Genomic DNA, 22,641 nt, shown 5'->3' on the forward strand with positions numbered 1-22,641 from the left:
TATATTCAAGTCACTGGCCCAGGGAAGGAAGGTAATATATGAAAAGGGACATTTTTGGAATAGTTGTTTTTGAATTATGCTCATGAAATACATACTGTGTGATGAGGACATGTGGGAAAGCTACATTCTGACTGCATGACTAATTTTTAAAGCCTTACACACAGAGAATTCCCCTCGAGAACACAGCTGGGCTATTCCTTCGTGGACCCAATGTGTCAATTATGAACTGAACTAAAATGAAATTTCATCCATTCTGGCAATTTGAACTGAAGACTGGACACAGCAGCTTGGGGTATTACGTAGTAGTTTATACACTAAGAGCTATTATTTTATTAACTTTAAGACAGGTTTTACATAAAAACAGGCAACATCAGAAAATCTCAGTTGATAAATGAACATAATATATCACAGCTGATTTCATTCCACATTAACCTACATTTATTAGTTTAAAAAACAAAAGGGTTAGGAACGAAACTGGACCTCATTCCACCTTTAATCATGGATACAAATTGTTTGAGAATTATTTCATTTGAGTTCTGAAAAACAAACATTAACCTATGCCATCTGATCCATGCAGCAAGTGATAAATTCAATATTTTCAAAGGTAACATTTATTTATTTTTTTCTCCTACCAAATTGAAACCTTTTGGAAACTTGTTTAACTGTATCAAGTTCCCAGCCTACCTTTTTAGTATGCAAGAGCACAATGCTATTTAATTTCACACTCAACTAATCCTTTAATAATTTTCTTTCAGTCAGAATGGAAAAAGCTATTATTAATTTCCTATTAATGTTTTCAAAGTTATTGAGTCTATGACTCTAACCTTGGACCATTTTCAATTTCTTCTTATGTACTCTGAGAATACACTAAAGATTAATGTCAATGGCAAGTGAAAAATTGTCCCTAGAGAACAATTCAAGGTCTTTTCTTTACCACATTTGATTCAGTTAGGATGAATTGACATTATTAGAATCTTTAACATTGCTCTTAGAATTCTACTTAAAAAAATACCAACAGAGAAGGCTTTAGAACTATTACTTAATTTAACTTAATCAAGTATGTCACAGACAAAAATATACAGTTTTACATTAGAGCAACATTAAGGGTCTCAGTTTAGTTGACCCCCCCTCCCTAAAATACTAAGGAAATTTACATGTATGGTTTAGTTTTAGAGATTGCTTTTTCTTTAGGGAAAAAGACTGGACCCAGATTCCTCACTTTTCTCCATGGACAAATCTCCTCATCAAAACACCTTCCAGGTAGATAGTCTACTCATTCAAGAATAATCACCGAAGCCTATGTTGACACCAATAACAAAAAGAAAATCATTCTTACCAGAGGCAGACTAAGTCTCTACACTGAATGTCCAGTTTATGACCCTTAATGTTACTGGATGGATGGCTGCATATTTGAGATGATTTGAAAAATAACAGACTGGCTTAAAAGCACCTCCTCCTTCAGTATGTAATTACATACAAACTAAAGATTCCATCCAGCCGTCCAGGGGACCCCATATGTAACTGTTTCATGGATAAGCACCATTGAACCAAATTTTAAAGCACTTTTGCAGCAATCAAATGTTTCATGTATCCTCAAGTTTCATTGATTCATTTACCTCTAAGCAAAAAACTGTGGAGTGTCATGCTATGCCCTCCTTGTATCTGAATTGACAAAAGTGTTAAATTTGGAAGAGATTTCAATTGTTGTTTTCCTTGACAGGCTACAATGGCATCATGAAATTCAATGATTAAGTTAGAAAATCCTTATTAATGAAGAAGCATGGATCTGTCTTTCTATACCTCATGCCAAATAAAGGTTTATTTTAGAGAATTTTCCCCACAATTCCTAATGGGAAAGGCAGACAACACTTGGGAAAGGCTGTCCTTTAATTGAATAATTTCCAGTTTAAAAATTCATGAGTGTGTGTGTGTGTATGTCTTGTGCACACACGTGCACACACTTGCACATGAGAGCACACATGCACATGTGTTTGCATATGTGCCAGTACCGCCACTTTAACTCAGGGCCGGAGTGCTGTCCCTGAGTGGTTTTGTACAAGGCTAATATTCTACCATGTGAGCATCAGCTCCACTTCCAGCTTTTTCTGAGTAGTTTATTGGAGATAAAAATCTCACAGACTTTTCTGCCTGGGCTGGCTTCAAACTGTGATCCTCAAATCTCAGCCTCCTGGGTAGCTAGGTGCCTGAGTATTCATGTAGCATTTTTTTAAAAATAATGACTTAGAAAATATGTAAGGAAAGCCAGATACTGGTGGCTCATGTCTATAATCCTAGGTACTTAGGAAGCTGAAACTTGAAGATCATGATTTGAAGCCAGCCTGGGCAGGAAAGTCTGTGATATTCTTAATTTTCAATTAGCCACAAAAGTTTGGGGGTGGAGATATAACTCAAGTGGTAGAGTGCCAACCTTGAGTGATTAAAAACTAAGGGACAGCTCAGCACCCAGGCCCTGAACTCATGCTATAGTATCATGTGCTTGTGTGCACGTGCATACACACAAACTGACACATACCCCCACACAAAGGTAAGAAAATGTGTTAGCTGCAATATATGAATATGGCCCATTAAGAAAAAACACATTGAAACAACTCATTATATTGAAATTTTGGGATCTTGGTGCTGTCCAAAATTCTGAAATCAGTAAGACATAGTCTAGCTTTGTTGTTGTTGTTATTTTTGTTCTTTTCTCAGAAGAATTGGAAAGAAGTTGGTAAGAGAGGGAGGTGAAAGTTCATTCTTTGATTCAGGCCCTAAATAGCAAACTTCAGCCTGGGGCACATTTTTCATGGTCAAATTAAAAACCTCTGAGAATAGGAGTTTATCATGAAAATGCTGACAGATCCTTACCTAGAGAAGGGCTAGGGGCAACACAATAATATTAAGAAAGCTCTCCCTTGGCAAAATTGCTCTTCAACACAGGGGAGAGAGTTGTCTAACAGATGCCTTTGGCCAGCAAACAACTGTGATTTAATGTTCTTGAGCCCTGATAGTAGCTCTATGACCCTCTAAGTCAATTTTTCTTTTCTTTTCTTTTTAAAATTCCAACTGAAATATGCCTCAAAGGGTAAAGGATTGCAATTTCAGCCTTCATTCATGGATATATTGCTTTCTTTCAACAATATCTGATGGGCCTGTTAACCACCTCCCATGTGGGTGGCTAAGGAGGGTGTGGTAAAGTTTCATTGAATACAAAACACCAAGTATTTTCAGTAGTTTATTCACATTTTTTTCTCTGCTTATTTTTAATATGCACCACGTGTAAGTTAGATGAGGGCTATGGTTAAAAACATTTTCAATGACTGAAATCTTACGTTTCCTTCTAATGATCTGGAGCAAATTACATACCCATTGATTATGATGAATAAAATGATTTCTGCTACAATGTTGAGAAAAAAATGTGTTCATTAATATGAACAGTTCTCACCTACAGAGATGATTTATACGATGTAAGTAATGAAGCTTCTTCCTTAACTAGTCTACTATCAAACTGAAAAGATGAATCTTAAAATTCCCTTGAAAATACCATATGGTTTGTCCTAAGTCAGTAAAGGAAAGACAATCCCATCACCAGCCCACCACCATAAGAGCTATATTAAGTACCTGAAAAAAATATGAAAACACTTGTGGCAATGATTAAATTGATAATTACAGAGATACACTGCCATCATGGTAACATATTTGTTCTATGATAAATAAAATAAAAATAAGACCAATTTGGTTATAGAAATCCTTTAAAGAACACCACCACTTAATTATTTCAAACTTGAACTGTCCCAAGAATGTTGAAGAAAAAAAAAATCAGAAAGCACTAGCTAAAAGCAAAGCAATCTGGCTACACCAACATCATCAGCATGCCTTGTGCTTGTATGTTAACCCTCTGAGTACATCTCTGACATTCAAGATCTCAGTAGCTGGATGCTGGAAAACATTGCATTCCATCTGATTACTCAATATTTCTACTTGACAGGTCACATTCCACTGTTTATTCAGCATAGATCACTCAAATTCTACAGCTTTGTGCTGGGAGTCTCATGCTGAATGGGTCCTGCATTCTTCTGAGCTGCTACTGCATAGTGTGCTGAGAAACACTGTTGAGTTCCCTTAGGTGTCCCTGGAAAAAGGCCTGAGCTATGCAATTTAGGTCTTGTACACTGGATACTTGAGCAACACATATTATGTCCAAGAATAAAGTTGTCATTCAGAGAAAGGAAGGAAAATGTCAATCTACTATAAGCGGGTTTCTACTTATATAAAGAATCTCCATAAGATTTTTTTATAGTTACATTTGTATAGAGTTGAAGCTAAACTGTATAGCTACTCCTTAACCTTAAGCGTGGTGCTTTGCTTTTGAGCTCCAGAGAAAGTAATAATGTCCAGTTAACTCAGTGTCTTTCACTACCATGGAACTCAGCTACATACCTGACATCCTTCTTGGAGTTCTGAGTCTCCCTTCCCCACAAAGAAAAACATCCAGTTTAATTTGCGGATTTATGCTACTTTGTGATTTTTTTTTTTTCCTTTTTGCCAGTCCTGGGGCTTGAACTCTAGGCCTGGGTGTTGTCCCTGAGCTTCTTTTGCTCAAGGTGAACACTGTACCACTTGAGCCACAGCACTACTTCTGGCTTTTTTTGAGTAGTTTATTGTAGATAAGAGTCTCATATACTTTCCTGCCCAGGCTGGCTTTGAACAGTGATCCTCAGATCTCAGTTTCCTGAGTAGCTAAACTGATTTTTATGTGTTACCATTTTTGGATCCCTAAGTGGGGAGGGGGAAATCCCTAAATAATTGTTTTATTTTTAATGTGGAAGAGCAGACAATTTGGGAGTCTGTGTTGCAAAAGTAATGAATCATAGGTTATGATTTTAAAAGTCTACATGAATATAGGACCTAGATTAAGGTTTGAAGACCAATGTGAGTTGGAAAAGAAAGATCTGACTTGAGAAAAGCTGTTCAAGACTCTTGGACATTAAAATATATGAAAAATTGAAGAAAAAATGAGTTACTGTTTCACCATTCAGGCACAAATTCCATGAGATATCAATTACTGTTGTCTCTTGGATTACAAAGCGAGGAAACCTTAGGAGGTCATTTGAGTTAGACCCCCTATATACTTTCTGAGCACTGCCATAATAAACAGGAAGCAGCAGCCCTACATTCTGAAATCTGATACACTCTACAAGAAACTCAAGCCAGGAGACACAGGCCTAGAGAGGCAATTTTGATAACAGGAGTGAAAATATGGGCCTTGGACAGAATTTGTCCCAGAGACAGAAAAACAGTATGTCTTCCTGAACAGCTAAAGACACTAAAGACAGTGACATTATATATATTCTCATCTTCTGGGGTGTCTTCCAGGTGTTTTATTCTGTTCTTCCTGGGAGACTACAACCTAAAGGTGCTGGCAGAATTGGTTTTATCTCTTTAAATTCCTTTTTAGAACATTCTAGATTGTGTTCTCATTGTGATTTCCCCTCAACTACCTTACAAAGCCCTTGCCTCTTGCCTCCTTTTTGCCCCAGCTCTCCACTGAATGGACCTCATACTCTGAAAGGGTTTCACACTGATGGCTGCGGTATCACGAATAAAAAGGTAGGTGAAAAAAAATAAATAAAAAGCACAGAAGTATGTTCCCTCTTTCTATTTGAAATTCCAGCCCTCCACAGCACCTGGTGATGTATTGCTCTTTCCCACTGCTTGTGTCTGTCCTGTCCATGTCTGATCATGAGCAGACAGACCTTTGCTCCCCAGGTAGGAGACAAACTGTGATAGGTCCGCACCAGTACTAGCAGCAGCAGTAGATGTAAAAAGCAGCATTTCTGGGGCGACCTGGAGACAATTCCGGGGGGGGGGGGGAGCACTGTCCATTTCTTGGGTTAGGCTGCCAGAAACACAATTCCCTCCATTCCAGATGGAGAGCTCTATTATACAGAAGTCCTTTATACTTCTAAAGCAAAAATTCCCTTTCTTTATAGGATCTGTGTTCTAGGAAACAGGGTTGAATATATGCTGGAGTTATAAACCTATCTCATGTTCTAAACTCACAGCAAAGGATAAGCAAGAGAAAAATTCTAGATACCCTTCTTATCTAGACATTTTGGTATCTTCATAACACCCCTTGATCTGCAGTAAAATTTAGAAATAGTGCTTGAAAAACTCCCCAGCAAGGAAGAGTTTACCATAAAATTCTATGTACTCAGAGGGTTCGTGTGCTATATTACACACTGCAGATCCTAGCTTGACTGATGAACACACTTATTCCTTCTGTGTGTGTGTGTGTGTGTGTGTGTGTGTGTGTGTGTGTGTGTGTGTGTGGTGTGCGTGTGTGTGTGGTGTGCATGTGTGTGCGTGTTTTAATGCAAATTGACCTTAACCCTTTGAGGACCAGATGAGCAGCAAATGACCATCTTCCCAAAACACCACATGCCATGTCTATTGGTAGGAAATCGCTACAAAGGTACCCCAAAACACATTTCTTGCTCTGCCGTTCCGGCATTGAGGGCTAGATAGATCAGATGAAACTGTTTTTACAGAAAAAAAACTTTTTTGGGGGGAGGGGTTGAAAAAAAATCTCAGAGTCTCAAAGGGTTAAGCCAGGACTTTGAGTAAAAGGATCTCATTAAAAGGGTGAGTTGGGGGAGCGAACAGTCTCGGAGGAGCTGGGGGAGTAGTCTTCAGATTCTGAGTTGAGCTCCGGAGGGGCTGGTTGGGCCTTGAACCGGTTTCTCACATCCTGGTTGCGTCTTCGTCGGAAAACCTGCCTCTCCTTATCAAGAGCGGTGGTCTAGCAGGGGCATAAAATGAGAAAGAGGACAATTAGGCCGAGGGAAAAGGCATTCTTTTCTAGTACTTTATGAGAGAAGAAAAAAAAAATAACAATAAGCTTGGTCAAGTTAACCTCCCCATTATGGCTCACTCTGGTTCACAATTAACCACTCTTGGGAAGTTCCTATACTCCCAAAGGAAGCTCTTAATGGGGAACTGGTCAAGAAGCCCTTAGGTACAGGCAGGATGGATGATGTCACACTTTGGGACTCTACCCAGACTTCTGCCACCTCCACATCTATTACCCTTGCTGGCTCCCAGCCTAGCCAGAGCCACTCCTTTGGTCCATGGGAGCCAAAGACGTTTGGCAGTGATACGTAGTAATGCTTCACAGGCCACAGTGGTCAACACTTGACTCAGAGCCGCTGAATAATAAAGGTGAAAGGCGGTGATGTTGTAAGACACTGAAACAGGGCCACAAGCTCACCCAATCTTTAGCATCTTTTCCTTCTAAATGATCTTATCAATTGGTGAGGGAGGGTGGCTGAACCTCTGGGGAGGTTCGGTTTAATTTGAATGAAACCAGTGCCTGAAATCAAACCCCAAGTTTTGAATGCAATGAACCCAAATTGAGACTGTCCAATGCATTTCACTTTGCAAGGTTCATTTTTGTCAGTCTGTGGCAGTGTATGGAACTGAGATGTTCTTTTGGTGAGTAATGTTATTTTCAATCTCTGTGCCTCATTTTCCTGAGGAAACCCAGGATGTGCTATCTGAATACAGTTCTGGAAGTTATTACAACAGCAGAATGGGGACCAGCATGACTTCATCTCGGATTTAATGGGTGTAGGGAGGAATAGGGTCATTACAGCGAAACCTCACACAGACAGCAGAACAGGTACAAAAACCTGAAGAGAAATATAGAACACATAAAAGTTGAAGGCGTCCTTGTTTGAAAGTCCCTGTTTAAGAGGACGTAGCCTGAAGGTTATTCTGCTTTTAAGAGATTATTTTTCCTGGACTGGGATCTCTGCCGCCATTTTTCCTCTGGAAAATTTACAGTGGGCTTCTTCAAAGAACTGAGATAAATTTATAGCTAGCCTGGTTCTGAGAACAAAGTGAAAACTAAGCCCCTTATACAGTTGCAGTATAGCATTAGAATGCTCTTAGATCTAAAATAGAGCAATCAAAGTTCCAAAATGAAGTAATAAATGGAGCAATAGAGACAGTACGTAGAACCAGCACAATAAATGGCTTCGTTAGGCTGAGCTGTTCTACTTTAAAAACTATCCACACACTGAATAAGAGTGTTACAAACCAATAAGGGTGATAAACTTCAATAATTCACTTCGAGCTTCGCTAGATTGCTAACACAGTGATTCAATCACTGCTCTGCTGAAATATCTACCTTTGGCTCTTGGCTTGTCGAGTTTTTAAGGACCCTTGTGTAGTGTATATAATTCTTGGTCTTATAGCCATCAGTTTTATGAAATTTTCAGTGTCATAAACCTAAATTCCTAACCTTATTTAAAACATTGTAAAGTTATAACACATGGTATTTTGCTTTCAAAGTAAACTGAAAATGTTCTGTTTGTATGGAATTGAATGTTTGTAGAAAACAGATGTCTATTTAGTCTGACTTACATAAAAAAGCATTCTGTAGTTAATCCAAGGGTAATATAAACTCTTCTCCTGGTCATAAAAAGTATGTCTATTTCTACCTTCTTGAGGCAGAATAAAATAACTCATTGGGGTTGGACTGAATTCTCTGCAGTGGACACAGACAGTCAGAGGTGAGGAAGAAAAGCACACAGGACTGTGGTCAGAAATTTTGTGCCTGCTCTGTCTGTGGCTGGCTGTGTGAACCATTCATTCTGTTCACTCATCTGTTAAATATGGAGTGAGGGGATCATTCCTTCATCATTTTACAGCGTGCTGTAGGTAAACCTGGACACTGACATGCTGTCTAAATAGCCAAGGCTTCCAGAAATATAAGGTCTTCTGCTATTCCTGTACATTTTGATAGTTTTACTTACAAAGTAACTGCAGATCAGAGGAAAGCAATGCAAAATGAAGCCCTTGTTACAACTTATCTCTGAGCTTGGTTTTGATGGTTAATGCATTCAACGATTCATTAACTGGCTTGTTTAAATTGACATCTACCTTTGGCTCTTGCTGAGGTTTCTGAAGCTATTCATCCATAATAATTCTTGGTTTGTACTTACAATTTTATGATATTTATGATTATTTAATCATTTCTTTCAGGTCACATTGATAAATGTCATAATTCAATTTACAAAGGTGCTATTGGCATTCATATTAAGCCTCTGAATGGACAGTCCCATAACCCTCCTTTCCATTTTTATTTCTTCAAATCCTTATAAGGGCAATCATATGCTCTGCCTTGCTTGTCCCTCTGTCTAGAACCCCTTGCCCTGCTCCCTGTCTCCATTTAAAGTTAGTTCTGCCTCTCTACCAGTGTTCCCAGCTAACAGCTTTCTGAATGTTCCCCTTTTTCAATGAACTTCCACACTCCCAAACTTTCTGCTGAATGGTTCTCCTGTGTCCTTATGACACTTGTTTTTGGAAAGACATGTTGGCCATAACCACATGTCATGAAATAAGGGAATAAAGGTAGTTGTTTCTATTGAATTGATCGACTCTTGAAAGAGGTGTTATAAAGCTTGTTTGTCCAACTCAGTGTCTCTACAGGCTGGTAACTGAGGTGTGGAGAGACTTTCCCACAGTTACCGTGCTAAAAACAGAACTCACTCCTCTTATTTACTCCGAAATCTATTGAAATAGAATAAAATAGAGACCCTGGAGCCAGTATATCACTCCTGTTTTCATCCAATGTTGGTTGGGGAGAGAAATGTACCCAGGCAGAATCAAAGGCTAAAAATCAAGGATGTTCCCACATTACTGGTTAGGAAAAAGAAAGAAAGAAAGAAAAAATTCTTAGGAAAAAAAGTCAGGATCCACTGAATTCAACCTATTCTGAATTTCAGGGTCTACAAATTCCTAGGGAGAGCTAAGGCTCATGACTGAGATGTAGTCTACTCAGGTAGATATTCTAAATAGTCTCAGAGGCTGCAGCAAATGGCCAATGTTCCCAACTCATTTGCCCCTACAGATGTGTCAGAGGGTGACTCCTCTCCCTGAGCCAGACTCACTACTGTCCCACCTTAGTTCACCTTAGGGGTTTCTTCCTTCTCGGTTCCTATAAGTAGTCCTGTGTATGTGCCTTGCCTCCCATATGATCAGCTGCTTTCCTCACCACCTTGTGGACTCTTTGATCAAGTCCTGGAGTTATCTCATTGTTCTCTACCATTCATAGCACCTAACAGATACTCTATGAGCTCTGTGGCTTTTGAAATATGGGGAAGTCCAGCAGAGGTCACCTGTATCTTGCGGGGGTATCCAGCCTTCAGTACATTCTGCACACCGCTGACAGGTCAATTTGCAGAAAGTCCAATTTATTCACAATTTCCTCATAAAATCTAATTTCTTGTCCTAGCCCTGATACTGTACTTGCAATAAAAATTTCCAATGTCTAGTTCTCGTTGTTACTGAAAATGATTCTTTGACATTAGTAGGCTCATTGTCTTCTTTCAATGGACATTGGGGCTTCTAGGACAGATGACCTGTTACTCTGCTTACTTAAATGAACTGTATCTTAATTTCCCTTTAGACATCACTCTATTCCCATAGTGAATCCAGTGAAGGTGACCTTCTCATCTTTGGGGCAGGGCCAGGTTGAGGAACAAGCCTGAGCTGACTGCATTTCTCCATACTCATGACTCACTCAGGATGGGTACAACCTAGTTTGTGGTGGAATGTGTTGGAACTCTTGTTGTGACTTCATCTTTACAATGAATCCCAGTTTTGAGAGGACAATAGGCCTGGAGCTGCTTATTACATCCTGGTACCACATGATGTCAAGACTCAGGGTAGCAGGGTGGAAGAACAGAGAGAAAAACTAAGCTTTGACTGAGTATCTACTCCATTTATCAAGAAGCCATATCTCTCCCATGGACCTTTCTGGTTATGTAACCTAATAAATTTCCATTGAGATTAAGCCAGTTTAGTTTGGGTTTTCTTCACTTGCTATCAAAATAGTCCTAACTGATAGATTGTTGAATATACTTAAATTATTCTTACCTCTATATCTTGACTCAAGCTATTCACCAACCTGAAAGGACCTTTCTTTTCCTCTGCCCAGTCAACTTTATTTATTCTCCAAGACTTGATCACATTTTACTTACTGCATCATACCTTTTTATTGTTGTTGTTTTTTAAAAAAACAAAACATAATCCCCTCAGGCAAGAATGTATTGGCTGAATTTTGGGGACTTACTTGTATATTGAGCTCTTATCTTTTTTGTACATACTTCTCAAGTGCTGTGTAAATTCCTCTATGGTATAATTTGAAATCTCCATTTTTTTTCCCAGGATACTTAGCAGACTATGGGCACATATTAGGCATGTGTTACATGTGTCTTAATTAATAAATAATTTTAGGGGTGCATTATATACTTACTGAATAACAACAAGAATAAAACCCAAAGCAACTCTGTAATACCAAAGAGTAAGAAGTTAAGAGTATTAAGAATATATTAAAGGATATAAATATATACACATCTATATATTTAAGAATATAGTGTATGTTTTCAATATGGTCAAATTCTTCTCTTGAAATCAGGGCATTACTCTCTTTCTTGGCTTTTTTTGCTTGATGTTGGCACTCTACCACTTGAGCCATGGCTCCACTTCCAGCTTTTTGCTGCTTAGTTGAAGATAAGAGTCTCATGTACTTTTCTGGCTGGGCTGGCTTTAAACTTCAATTCTCAGATCTTGGCTTTCTGAATAGCTAAAATTACAGGTGTGAACCACCAAGGCCTGGCTGATCAAATTCTTTTTTTTTTTTTTGTGGGGCTTGAACTCTGGGCCTGGACACTGTCCCTGAGCTCTTCAGCTCAAGGCAAGTGCTCTTCCATTGAGCCATGCCCCACTTCTGGTTTTTTGGTGGTTAATTAGAGATAAGAGTTTACAATTATAAGCATGAGCCACCAGTGCCCGGCTTCAAATTCTTAACGCCAGATAAAATTTAAATTATCTTCTACTAATGCACTTATCCACTCTACAATGTTGATGATGGTCCAATTTCTTACCACAATAAGCATGGCCCTACACGATAGCTATAGATGTTTATTTATGCTGCTAAAATTAACTTGCTCTAAATCTCGTGCAGTTCATCTTTTGCAGTCAAATTATGAACTACTTAGAAGGGAAGAACTCCACAACAAAAATACAACTACCTCTTGTTAGACACTTTTTGAGATATTTTGTCATTAAACATGTAGAACTGCTGACCTTTTTCAAAGCATCTGAAGTATCTGAAATGTGCATCACAAATTTAAATTCTTGGCCATTTCTGAATGAACAGAGAGGCAGCTTCACTCTTTGTCAATCACCAAGTGTTCATCCATGTCTTAGAAAAGGGGGCCATCTCCTCCTCACTGCCTGTCCTTACAAGGTGAGGATCGCCTCAAGTACAGGCAGGCTTGATGCTTCATTAACACCTAAGACTTAACAGATTTCTTACTGTATTCATTATTTGCTCATGGTTTGTGGCTGGGTTGGAGCTAGTACTTGTGGGAATGCAGTAGAAATCCCAAATGCCTCCTCACTGAAGTTCCCACTTCATTAAGAGCTCCTAAGAGAATCTAAAGGTTGCATTACCACATGCTGGTGTTAATTAGCACAGGTTAGCAAGAAATTTCCTGAGATTCTGGTGGTGACCAATGGTAACCAGATACAAATCTTTAACCAAGTGCCTTCAAAATGTGCACGATGCCAAGTTCCACAGTATATAGTGGCTGAGAGCTATAAACTGGCCTGCGGGGGTCGGGGAGAAGATGGTCAATGGCACTGAGAGCTGATAAAATAAAATGACATAGAGAAACAGACTAATATAAACCTGTCAGGCACATAAGCAATGCTGTATATCCCCACCTCGAACTACAAGACTATCACAGAGCACCTGGCAGCTACTAGAGCAAGTGCAAAAATTGAGGAATGGAAAAATAAAGCCAGTTACCCCCAGCACAATTCAGGTGGCGGCATACACTGTGGCTGGAAATATTGGTGATATTAAAATCCATCATGTTTCTGGGTCTGCTTCCACATCAGGCATAAATAAACAAAAGGCAGTGTTTACCTAACCAGGAGATTTATTCCAACAAGAGATACATCTAATGAATTTGGCCTGACTTGACCCTTGTGAAATAATACCGTCCTCCACACTCTGCTCAGATATTCCAAATCTGATGGATGGGGAACTCAGCACAAGCACACCCAAACTACCCAGCTGAGGTACCCTATGCAATGGCATAGGCAAAGCATAGCAATGGAGAAGAGAGGTCAGGAATGAATCAAGAACATGAACTGCAGTATTAGCTTTATTTTTGCTTCTTAGAATCATCCTACATCTCTGTAATTCTTAAGAGCCTTAGCTTAATCCCTATGAAAACAGCAGTAGGTAGAAGTCAAGAAAATTAGCTTTCTGTCCTAGCGCAGCTAATTATGTGTCCTCACGTATGTTTTCTAAATACATTGAGTCCCCATTTCTACTTTCACAGACTGAAGTAGGGTGGGGGGGGCAACTAGGCATGCTCCCCAGGGAAACTTTTCACTTATGAAATTCTATGAATATGCTTAATAACATCATCCATCTACCTCAATGGGTGATGATGTCCCTCTGCAAACAATAGGCCTCGCAATCTATGGATCAAAAATATTATTTCCACTCTGCAGAAATATAGGCAGGATTCACAAGGGATGTACCTCATTTTATTTGTGAGGCAATGTGTTCTGTCGTGGCAGTAATTATTGGATTTAAGTAACTGCATTTTTCAAAGGCAAACGCTGACTGCTTTCCCTCATTTTTTTTCTTTTTTTTTTTTTTGTTTCTTAATTTATTGCTAGCCATCACATACAGTCTTCATTTCATTAATAAAAGAACATTATTGTGCATTTTGCCTTTTAGGCCATCCATTATTCATACTACCTAGGAGACTAAACCAAGTGTGCCTGCGCTGGGGCATTAATCTCAGAAACTCTCTCCTTTGCTTCCCCTCTCTCTGTAGAGACGAAGTTATGATTTGCTTGCCATTTCGGAAATGTTTTGCTTGCTAGTAAAATTAAACTGACAAATCAATGGACATCTCCTTCCCCCTCCTTGTTTTTACTGGGCTTGCTCTCCTGCTTATTACTCTTCTCTCTTTTGTTTTGCATTTGCATCCTTTTGGAAGTCCTTGCCAGGAACTAAAGAGAATCTGAAGACATGGTCTAGATTTGTCCTAGAGAAAAGATGACCATTGAAAAAGGAAATGGCCTACATGGGCTATAATTGGGTAGCTTTTCAAGCTGCTTTCATGGTGTGACTCTCTTAAGTATTCCTCCTTTTCCTGGGAGACCTGATCTTCTACTTCTGCATCAGCGATCTTAAACATCAGCCTCTCCCCACTGACCTGGTTCTTAAGGAAATCCCAACTGGTTTAGGTCTGTCATGAGTTTCTGATGGCTTCCCATCACAGGGTTATTATGACCATTAGAGGGGTTTGATTTCAGCCTTTCAGAAAACAAAATTCACATGCTTTCCTCTGCTCTGCAACTCCTAATTTCCTGACATCTTGTTTGGTTTTTAATATGCTAAGTTGCTAAAGAATTGCCACAGACAAGTGGCATCCCCCAGAAAATCTGCGCAGATTTTGAACTTACCCAGCAGGTGAATCGGGGTAACTCCTTTCATTGCTTTTTTTTAGCTTTTTCTGAAACGGCTTACTACTGAGTTTCTAAGAATGGTACATCATCCTAGAATACTGTAATGCAGTTTCAGTGTCTAATCTTTTTTAAAAAATTCTAAAGTCTTCAAAGCACCTCTATCTTGAAAATCAAAAGAAGAATCATCCTTGGTTTTCTGGAGAGTTTAAGTGCTCATTCAGCAACGTAGAAAATGTTTGCTGAAGGCTTACTGTGTGCAAAGAATTCTACTAGGTAGTTGATATACAGGTTTTAACAAGCCACATTCCTAGTCTCATGGGGCTTGCATTCTTAGTAAGTGAGACCTCTGAATTTACAAACATTCTCCCTTTAAATAACGGTTGGGAAGCATTTTCTGAAAAGGGCCAGACAGCTTATATGTTAGGCTTTCTGGCCATATGTCTCAGACACAACTTTTCAAATCTGCCACTGTAAGGCAGAAGTAGCTATAGACAATATGTAAATGGAAGTTATGTGGCTCTGTTCCAATAAAACTTTATTTACCAAAACAGGTAATGGAACAGATATGGCTCCTTAACCATAGTTGGCTTATTCAACTCTACAAGACAACATTCAGACTTTGGCTACCTGAAGTGAAATTTACTGTTGTAAACACCTACAAAAAATATTAGACATTTGTCTGTAGTTTGCCCTGATTAAAGCATGAAAAAGGTTCATGCTTCTGCCTTTGAAACAAATGATTCTGATCTTGAGAAAGACCAATTTTCTCAGAAGAATCTGTCTCTTCCAAGAAATGAGTTTTTTTTTTTCTTGGATGAGAGGAAAACATGAGTGGGGCTATGGGCTGGGTCTGTGAAGGCTCGCGTGCACACACAGCACATTTAATCCTTTCCACCATTTTAGAAGATGACTATCATTATTCCTTTTTTTAATAGATGGGAAAATAAAAAATCAGAGAGAAGAATGTGACTTTCCCAAGGTCACTCTAAAAGTGTTTCATATGTATTTGAGAATTGCCTAAGTCTAATATGCAGATATTCACACTAATGTGTGCCAGTACTTATGATTAAGTTCTTTGAATTCTTTCCTGCACATTTATACCTAAGAAAGTCTGAATCACAACTATGAATATCACGAATAACAGTCTCTAAATGGGACAGGAATGAATATGTAGAAAAGCATTTGGATATTTACCTTTCAATGAAAAACAAGGAAAATAAACTCAAAATAAATATGTTGTCACCATGTAACTTTCAGTCATTAGTAAGTTCTGTGAAGAATCTCAGGTAAACAAACAGTGTCACTTCAATTTAACCCATGGAGTAAGGATGCCTTGAGATTCTCTTATTTCTAGTGACAAGAAAACTAACTTTATTAAAAATTTTAAAAAAAAGATCTATAAGCTAAGTGTTGGGTGCTTTGGTATACTCCTCAACATTTAAAATTCATGAGATGAAGCAGAGGATCCCAAATTCAAGGTCAATTTGGGCTGCATAGCAAAGTTTAGGCTGCCTCAAAGAACAAACAACAACAACAATAACCCATCTATATTGTTGCAGCTTTCCCTTAAGGAGCGTTGGAAGACAAAACAAAAGTAAAACCTCAGCCAGCAAAGCGACCTGGTTGACTTGGGAAAACACAACCCAATGGTTTGTTTCCCCCCATTTCTTTCAAGCATTCATGTCACTATAAAAGGCATAGAATTCACTCCACTTTTGAACTTCCTAGACTGATAACTCACTGGTGGGTACCGAAGTACAACTCTAAGACTACTCCTCAGTGTTTCCAGAGACTTCCCTGTGGTTGAAGTTTGAGTGGTTTTGGAAGATTAAATGTATGCTTACAACAACAACAACAACAACAATATCAACACTTAGCTCCAAGTCTTTCTGTTACAGAAGGAGCCTCACAAGGAGGTGTGTGTGTGCCTGTGTGTGTGTGCGTGTGTGTGTGTGTGTGTGTGTGTGTGTGACTGGGTGGCTAATTCCTGGCTGGAACAGAGGCATCTGCCCTTCCTTCTGGCAGCTTCTGCCACTCAGCAGGAAGCCTGTTCTCACTCAGCAAAGCCAGGCCAAGGCAACTTGCCACGAAGCAACCTGCAACCCAGTGCATTTCAACATGCGGTGTGCATTTGGCTGCTGCTAGCCAAGATTCACCCCAGGGCCCTTGTCCTACCACGCTGAGATTCCTCCCTGTCTTCCGTGGAACAATTCTTTCAAGACCTGAACAGAGCAAGATGCATTTAACTGACCCCATTCCTTTTAACAACCAGCCATGACAGCATTTAATAGCTCTGCGAAGATGGTGCACGGCTGCCACCACTCTGCCTCATTATTCACTGTTTCAGGATGGTGCTCCAATATGCACATTTTAGACGTGGCATGCCTGGGAAACCAACCATCCTTTTGTCCTTGCTTACTATCCCATTTCATCTTAGGGAGCTTTTTTAGCTGAGGTCTCTTTTTGATTCTGGTTTTGCTTAATTGTACTACCCTGTTCTGTGTGCTTGAAATGCAGGATTCTTTGACTCTACTACAGGCCACAGGGACCAGCCTCACTGGAGATTAGCCTATGACAGTGTCCCTTTTGGATAATGACACATCTTCAGGAGGTGAGGGTAATGTAAAGGGATATAAATAATTTTTAGCAACTTGCTTCAGGGACCAGCAATGGCTTCATGAGCCCTAGGAGTAGGAAATAGCCCAGGGAGTTTCATCCCCTGGACTCTGGGTGACAGGAGTAAAGTTTCTTAGATAAGCAGGCTGTAACCTCCCTGAAACCCCCTCACCCCTTGCTGCATTTTGACAGAAAGAGGTGAATGGATCATCACCATTTCTCCAAAATGGAGTCGTCACAAATTCAATGAAGAGGATCCTGTTAATTCTAGGAATCCCAAAGAGATGGGTTTTCCAGCTTATGCCCTTATGCGAGCTTGCTTTGCTCAGAGTAGTGAAAACAGCCACAAGCGCTTGTAAACGCCACAATTGGGAGTGGGGATGTTTGCCTGTAATGATTGTTTATGTTGGGAAGTTGGCTGCCACTGTGGTTAGACAAATGCTCCCACTTCATGGAGATAAAAGGCAAGTATTTGCAATTGCTGAGGAGAGTGTGCTCGTTCTGGGGCTAAATGGCATTATAAAACTTCCTAATTAAGCATTGATGGCGATGAGTATTTTAGCATCATTTCTCCCATTTAGCTTTACATACTGGGTGCACTGTTTAGTGCAGCAGTAACTATAAACATTGTTGTTACTGCCCCCAGCTGGAAAACAGAGCAGTTCATGTGTGGAAGAAAAAGGAGATTATCTCCCATCTGCTCTTGCCCATTATTCAGGGATGTGTCATTTTGTCTGTTGATGAAAGCCATCACTAGAATTTTAGTTAAATGGCCTTTTTATACTTGGCCACAGGTATCAATTAGTAGATTTACTTGGTAACGCCTACCTACCCTTAATCTTTCCAATTTAGTCATTTAATTCTAGAGGTTTATCCTTTTTTTTTGTTTTGATGAGATGAATGTCAGAGTGTAATATTTTATTGTACAAATCCACACAACTGTAATTAGACATACTTGATGTGTATTTCTAATTGTATATCAACTTTACACATATATGTCTGGTGAATATGCCTGAGGATAGAAGACATACAATTAAACAAGGCTGGAGTGTGGTATGATTCAATTTATAGGACGTACAAAGCTCAGCCAGGCTAATTAAAGTGGCTAGACTCTGGGGTCAATGTTTAGCCCTGGAGTGAAGTGACTGTCCTAGAAAGGCCCTGGGAAGGGTTTTTTGGGGGTGCTGAGAATATTTTGAGCTGATATACAAACTGCTAAGAGGGGTGTGTTCAGTCTATGAAAATCCATTCATGAGATTTGCACGTGTTTGCCTCTATATTATCTTTTTGTAAAGCTGTAAAGGATGTGGTGAATCATCTTCCATGTTAAGGCAAAAGGTAGAGTCTGCACAAAGTCAAATCCAGATTAATCCACAACCTCCTCCCCAACTCCCTCCCACGCCAAGCAAGGATAAAAAAAATAAAGCCAATTCTTTCTAAGTCCATTAAACTAATTTACTTAAGTAAATTAGAAGGTGAATGTGCACTTTGATGGGGCATATGAATCCTCAAAATACAAATAATCTTCCCTGAAAAAAATGACTTGGGTGAGTGAGACTTGGGTATTTTTGTGCTTCAAGCAGATTTGAAAATGATCATGACACCGGTATATTTTGAACAGTTGTCAGAGTGAGCCCTTTTGTGCTGGTCTAAATCTTTTTTTTTGGGGGGGGATATGTCATAATAGAAAAAATAGGCAGACATAATTAAAGGCTAAAATTATATCTAATATATACACACATGTATCTATATATCTTTCCTTTAAAAAAACTTGGTAGTCTAATCCAGGAGACAATGCCTGGCAGTGTATCATTGCTGATAGACTTCATCACTTGAGACAAACAAAGGGCCAAAATTGGTAGAATTTTTCTTAGCAAACATTAAGACAGGGAGCTTTACCTGGAGACCAATTCAGAGACATTAAGATAGAGAAGTTCCCTAGAACTTCTAAGGCTTCAGTTCTCAAACCATGAAAACCCATCCTGTTTGTGGATAGTTTAAAAGGGACATGCACAATGCCCCTGGCAGAAAATGCCAGGGCCATTGACTGGAATAGAAAATGATGGGATAGAATTCATAACCTGCTTTGAAAGAAAAACCATCATCACCCATAGACCTTTTTGCTTGAGCAGAAGCCGGCTAAATCATCTGACAGTTTGCAAAATATTGAAAAGTCAATTCATGCAATAGCTCGGACATAGAGGGATTTCTGGGGGTGGGGTAGGGGGAGGTAACGAAAACAAAAACAAAACAAAAAGGTGGATACTTGGAAAACACAAGCTCACCGACACACACAATGCATTCTATTAGTCCACTGCACTTGGAGGCGCTTCTACCACTAACGTGTAAATGCATTGTTTCATCCATCTAAGAAGGTCAAGGTTGATGACTTTAAAATGACAGTATATACTTCTATAGAATATATACTACGGTGCTATTGTTCTTCCATTTATCCAAGGACAGAAGAGCACTGCAAATCATTGTTTGAATTAGCAACACCAGGCAAAATGCTTTGGCATCAGCACGAAATATACTGTCCTTTTAACCGTAAGGAAAATTGATACTGAGCATGTGCAATGGAAAGAAAGCTGGCAAATGTCAGTGTGAATAATGGGTGAAAAAAAGGAATGAGGGGGTGTGGCATCTCAATCAAGATTAAAATGAAACTGATAAAGCAGCATATGGACTGGATAACAAATCAAAAGCATGTTTATCCACTGAAGGAACTGGTTAATGGAGACTGCCAGCACGTTGCCATGGAAACACTGACTGTTGAGCTGCACCATCTCATACCTTATCCAATACATTCCTGGTTGTTGGTAGTAGTCCAAAGACCCTGATCTCTTGATGGTAAACCCGTGGTCCAGCTGAGCAGAGAGAAATGGGGCAACTCAGTGGATCAACATTGTGCTAAAGGATTAAGACTCCAGACCAAGTTGTTCTACATTAACTCTGTAAGTAATATAGAATGACAATGTCTCTTCTGCAGGGCAACTAGCTAATATCGTAAATCTGCACATTGCAAATACAAAGGCGAGGAACGACACTAATCTTCCCTCATGAATATCTTGGAGGCCTATTCGTTAGACCTAGTCTGTCAAACAGGTTTTTGAATGTACATTTAATAAGGCCCTTTCGATTTCAAAAGATAAAAATATCTCTTCATAGGCTAGAGAATGGAAAATGCTTTCAATCAAATGAAGTTCCAAAATCTGCTTTAGCCACCTAAGAGAAAGCAGACTGGACTGGACACCCATCCTCACTCCCCACCTCCCATGATACCCTAGGAGGCTTAAATGCAAGGCTTTCAAAACTATTCAATACAAGGGAGAAAGAATTAAGTTTTAAAAATCCACAAATCACAGCAATCTGGATTTCTTTCTTTAAGAGCTGGTCCTTAAAAGCAGAGCTACTCTTAAAGATGAATTCTGGTTACACTTCTGAACTAAAGAGGTATCATATAATAAGCTATCAGTTAAGTTTCTCGGTGTAACTAAGGATAATAACATGAGGTTTTTCACTGTATAGTAAATTGCATATGTGTAATTAAGAGTTTATAATTTAACAAAAGGTAAAATAACTAGAAGGCAGGGTAAGTTCTCAAAGTTGTTCAATCCTTGAATAAGATGTTAACTTTTGGCTACCTGGGGATAGAAGAGTCAATTCTCAAACCTAGAGAATAGTAAGCATGCCGTTTGCCTCTTCTACCTGTTCTGCCCATGTAAGAAGCAACTGGTACACCTTTCTTTAGAAAGAGGCTCATGAGCTCTTTCAAGTGTCGCATCGGTTTGATGCTCTTGACAGTTTCTACTTCTAAATTCACAAAGGCATTTCAAAAACATGCCTGGGCACTAGGCATTTTAACTAAAAGAAAAGAAAAGAAAAAGTGCTCAAAGGATTTGGTGTTCTGGTTAGAAACTAGACTATCCTAGTATTCATGGAAAGCAAGGTGAGATTTTATGTTGTTGAAAAATATATTTTATTTTATTTACAGAAAAAAAAATTGAAGCATGCTTGCTCTCAGCAAGCTGGTGAATTAGTCCACAAAGAAGGCTACATAGTAGCTGGTTCTCTACCGCCATCTACAGGCCATATGCCATATAACAGGGCATGAGGTATTTTCAGAACTGATTGCCAGTATCACAATTAGATGTACACTGATTAGTATGGATTTGTTCAATTAGACAGAAATGCTCTATTTGCATGAGCAAAATGCAAAAGAAGAACTTTAAAGCATTAGGAAAATTATTGGTTAAAATAATAAACAGCCTTAAATGGGGAAAAATAAATTGGAACTGACATCTTAGTCATCGGTTCTTCATCAAACCGAGCAAATCTAATAAGACCTCCCTCTCTTCCCTCAGCTCTCACAAAGTCCACCGTTAAAATGTCATCTCTAATTCCATTTTATGTCTATAAATTGCATTTTAATAACCTTTTGTTTCCCTTACCCTTCTCCCTGCTTTTTTTTTTTTTTTTTTTTTAAATCTCCTAACTACTGGGAAAGCTAGCAGAGGGACAATGGGATCTTTCCAAGAGGCAAAATGTTGCCATTCTATGGACAGTAATGAGCTTTCACTTAATCACACTGCTTGACCCAAGGTCAGAACACCTTTCCTCCTTTCAGAAATTCCCTGTGATCCCTCACAACCTCCAGCTGGTAAGCATTCTCTTGGCCAACTGGAGGACTGTGTGTAGCCTTCATATGAAGTTATCATTTGTCCTTCCTTTGGTTTTATTAATGTAGGACATGAGAGCAGAGAGAAGAAACAAATGACAATGAGAACAAAAAAAAAACCCTGCTATGGTTCAGAACCATACATACATGTTAAACTCTGCTCATGCCATGAATTATACCTATGAATAGACTGTGTTTGTTATAGTTCATTTTCTTTTGTCATTTTAAGGAAAAATGTGTCAGAAATCCTGGTTCTCAGCCTCTGTGATCTGTAGCAGGCAACTTAAGCATGTAACTAAAGAGAGATATACCAGGTAAAAACTACTGACGTAACTGTTGATTTCTTGAAGGGAAAAATTACCTGACATTACAATCTAATAGTATTGTGTGTTTGTATATGTGCGTGCTGTTCCTGGGGCTTGAACTCAGGGCTCAGGTGCTGCCCCTAAACATTTGTGCTCAAGGCTAGTGTTCTCTCACTTGAACCACAACTCCACTTCTGGTTTATTGGGGGTTAATTAGAGATAAGAGTCTCACAAATTTTCTTGCTCAGGCTGGCTTCAAACCAGATCCTTAGATCTCAGGCTTCTGAGTTGCTAGTACTACAGAAGTAAAACACTGGCGGCCTGGCTCACAATTTAATAGCTTTTAAATAGATTATTAAGGGCACGTGTAAATTTAAAAACTCACTCCTATAGTAAAAGGAGTTTAAAATAAAATTCATTATACTATAGAGTCCAGGAAGAGCATGAATGAGCATGAAAAAACTATGTCTGAAA

At 39.1% G+C, this 22,641-nt stretch overlaps 1 protein-coding gene across 5 annotated transcripts in view; it reads right to left on the reverse strand.

Moving 5' to 3' along the window:
• Window positions 1-6,375: 6,375 nt before the first annotated feature.
• The window catches only part of Dclk1 (doublecortin like kinase 1), a 338,861-nt gene continuing 322,595 nt past the window's right edge, over window positions 6,376-22,641 (reverse strand). The window contains exons 13-14 of one of the 5 annotated variants that reach the window (XM_042685810.1): window positions 19,978-20,051; window positions 6,481-6,802 (exon numbers count right to left, since the gene is read on the reverse strand). In XM_042685810.1, coding sequence (XP_042541744.1) covers window positions 6,745-6,802; window positions 19,978-20,051 — 132 coding nt within the window. In that variant the 3' untranslated portion in view covers window positions 6,481-6,744. Of the gene's footprint in view, window positions 6,803-19,977; window positions 20,052-22,641 lie in introns of all 5 variants that reach the window. The other 4 variants (XM_042685806.1, XM_042685807.1, XM_042685809.1 and 1 more) reach the window with 4 other exon arrangements.

This window comes from Dipodomys spectabilis, unplaced genomic scaffold (genome assembly GCF_019054845.1).
Source record: "Dipodomys spectabilis isolate Male_0828 unplaced genomic scaffold, ASM1905484v1 ptg000095l, whole genome shotgun sequence".
In the NCBI taxonomy this organism is placed as follows: Eukaryota; Metazoa; Chordata; class Mammalia; order Rodentia; family Heteromyidae; genus Dipodomys; species Dipodomys spectabilis.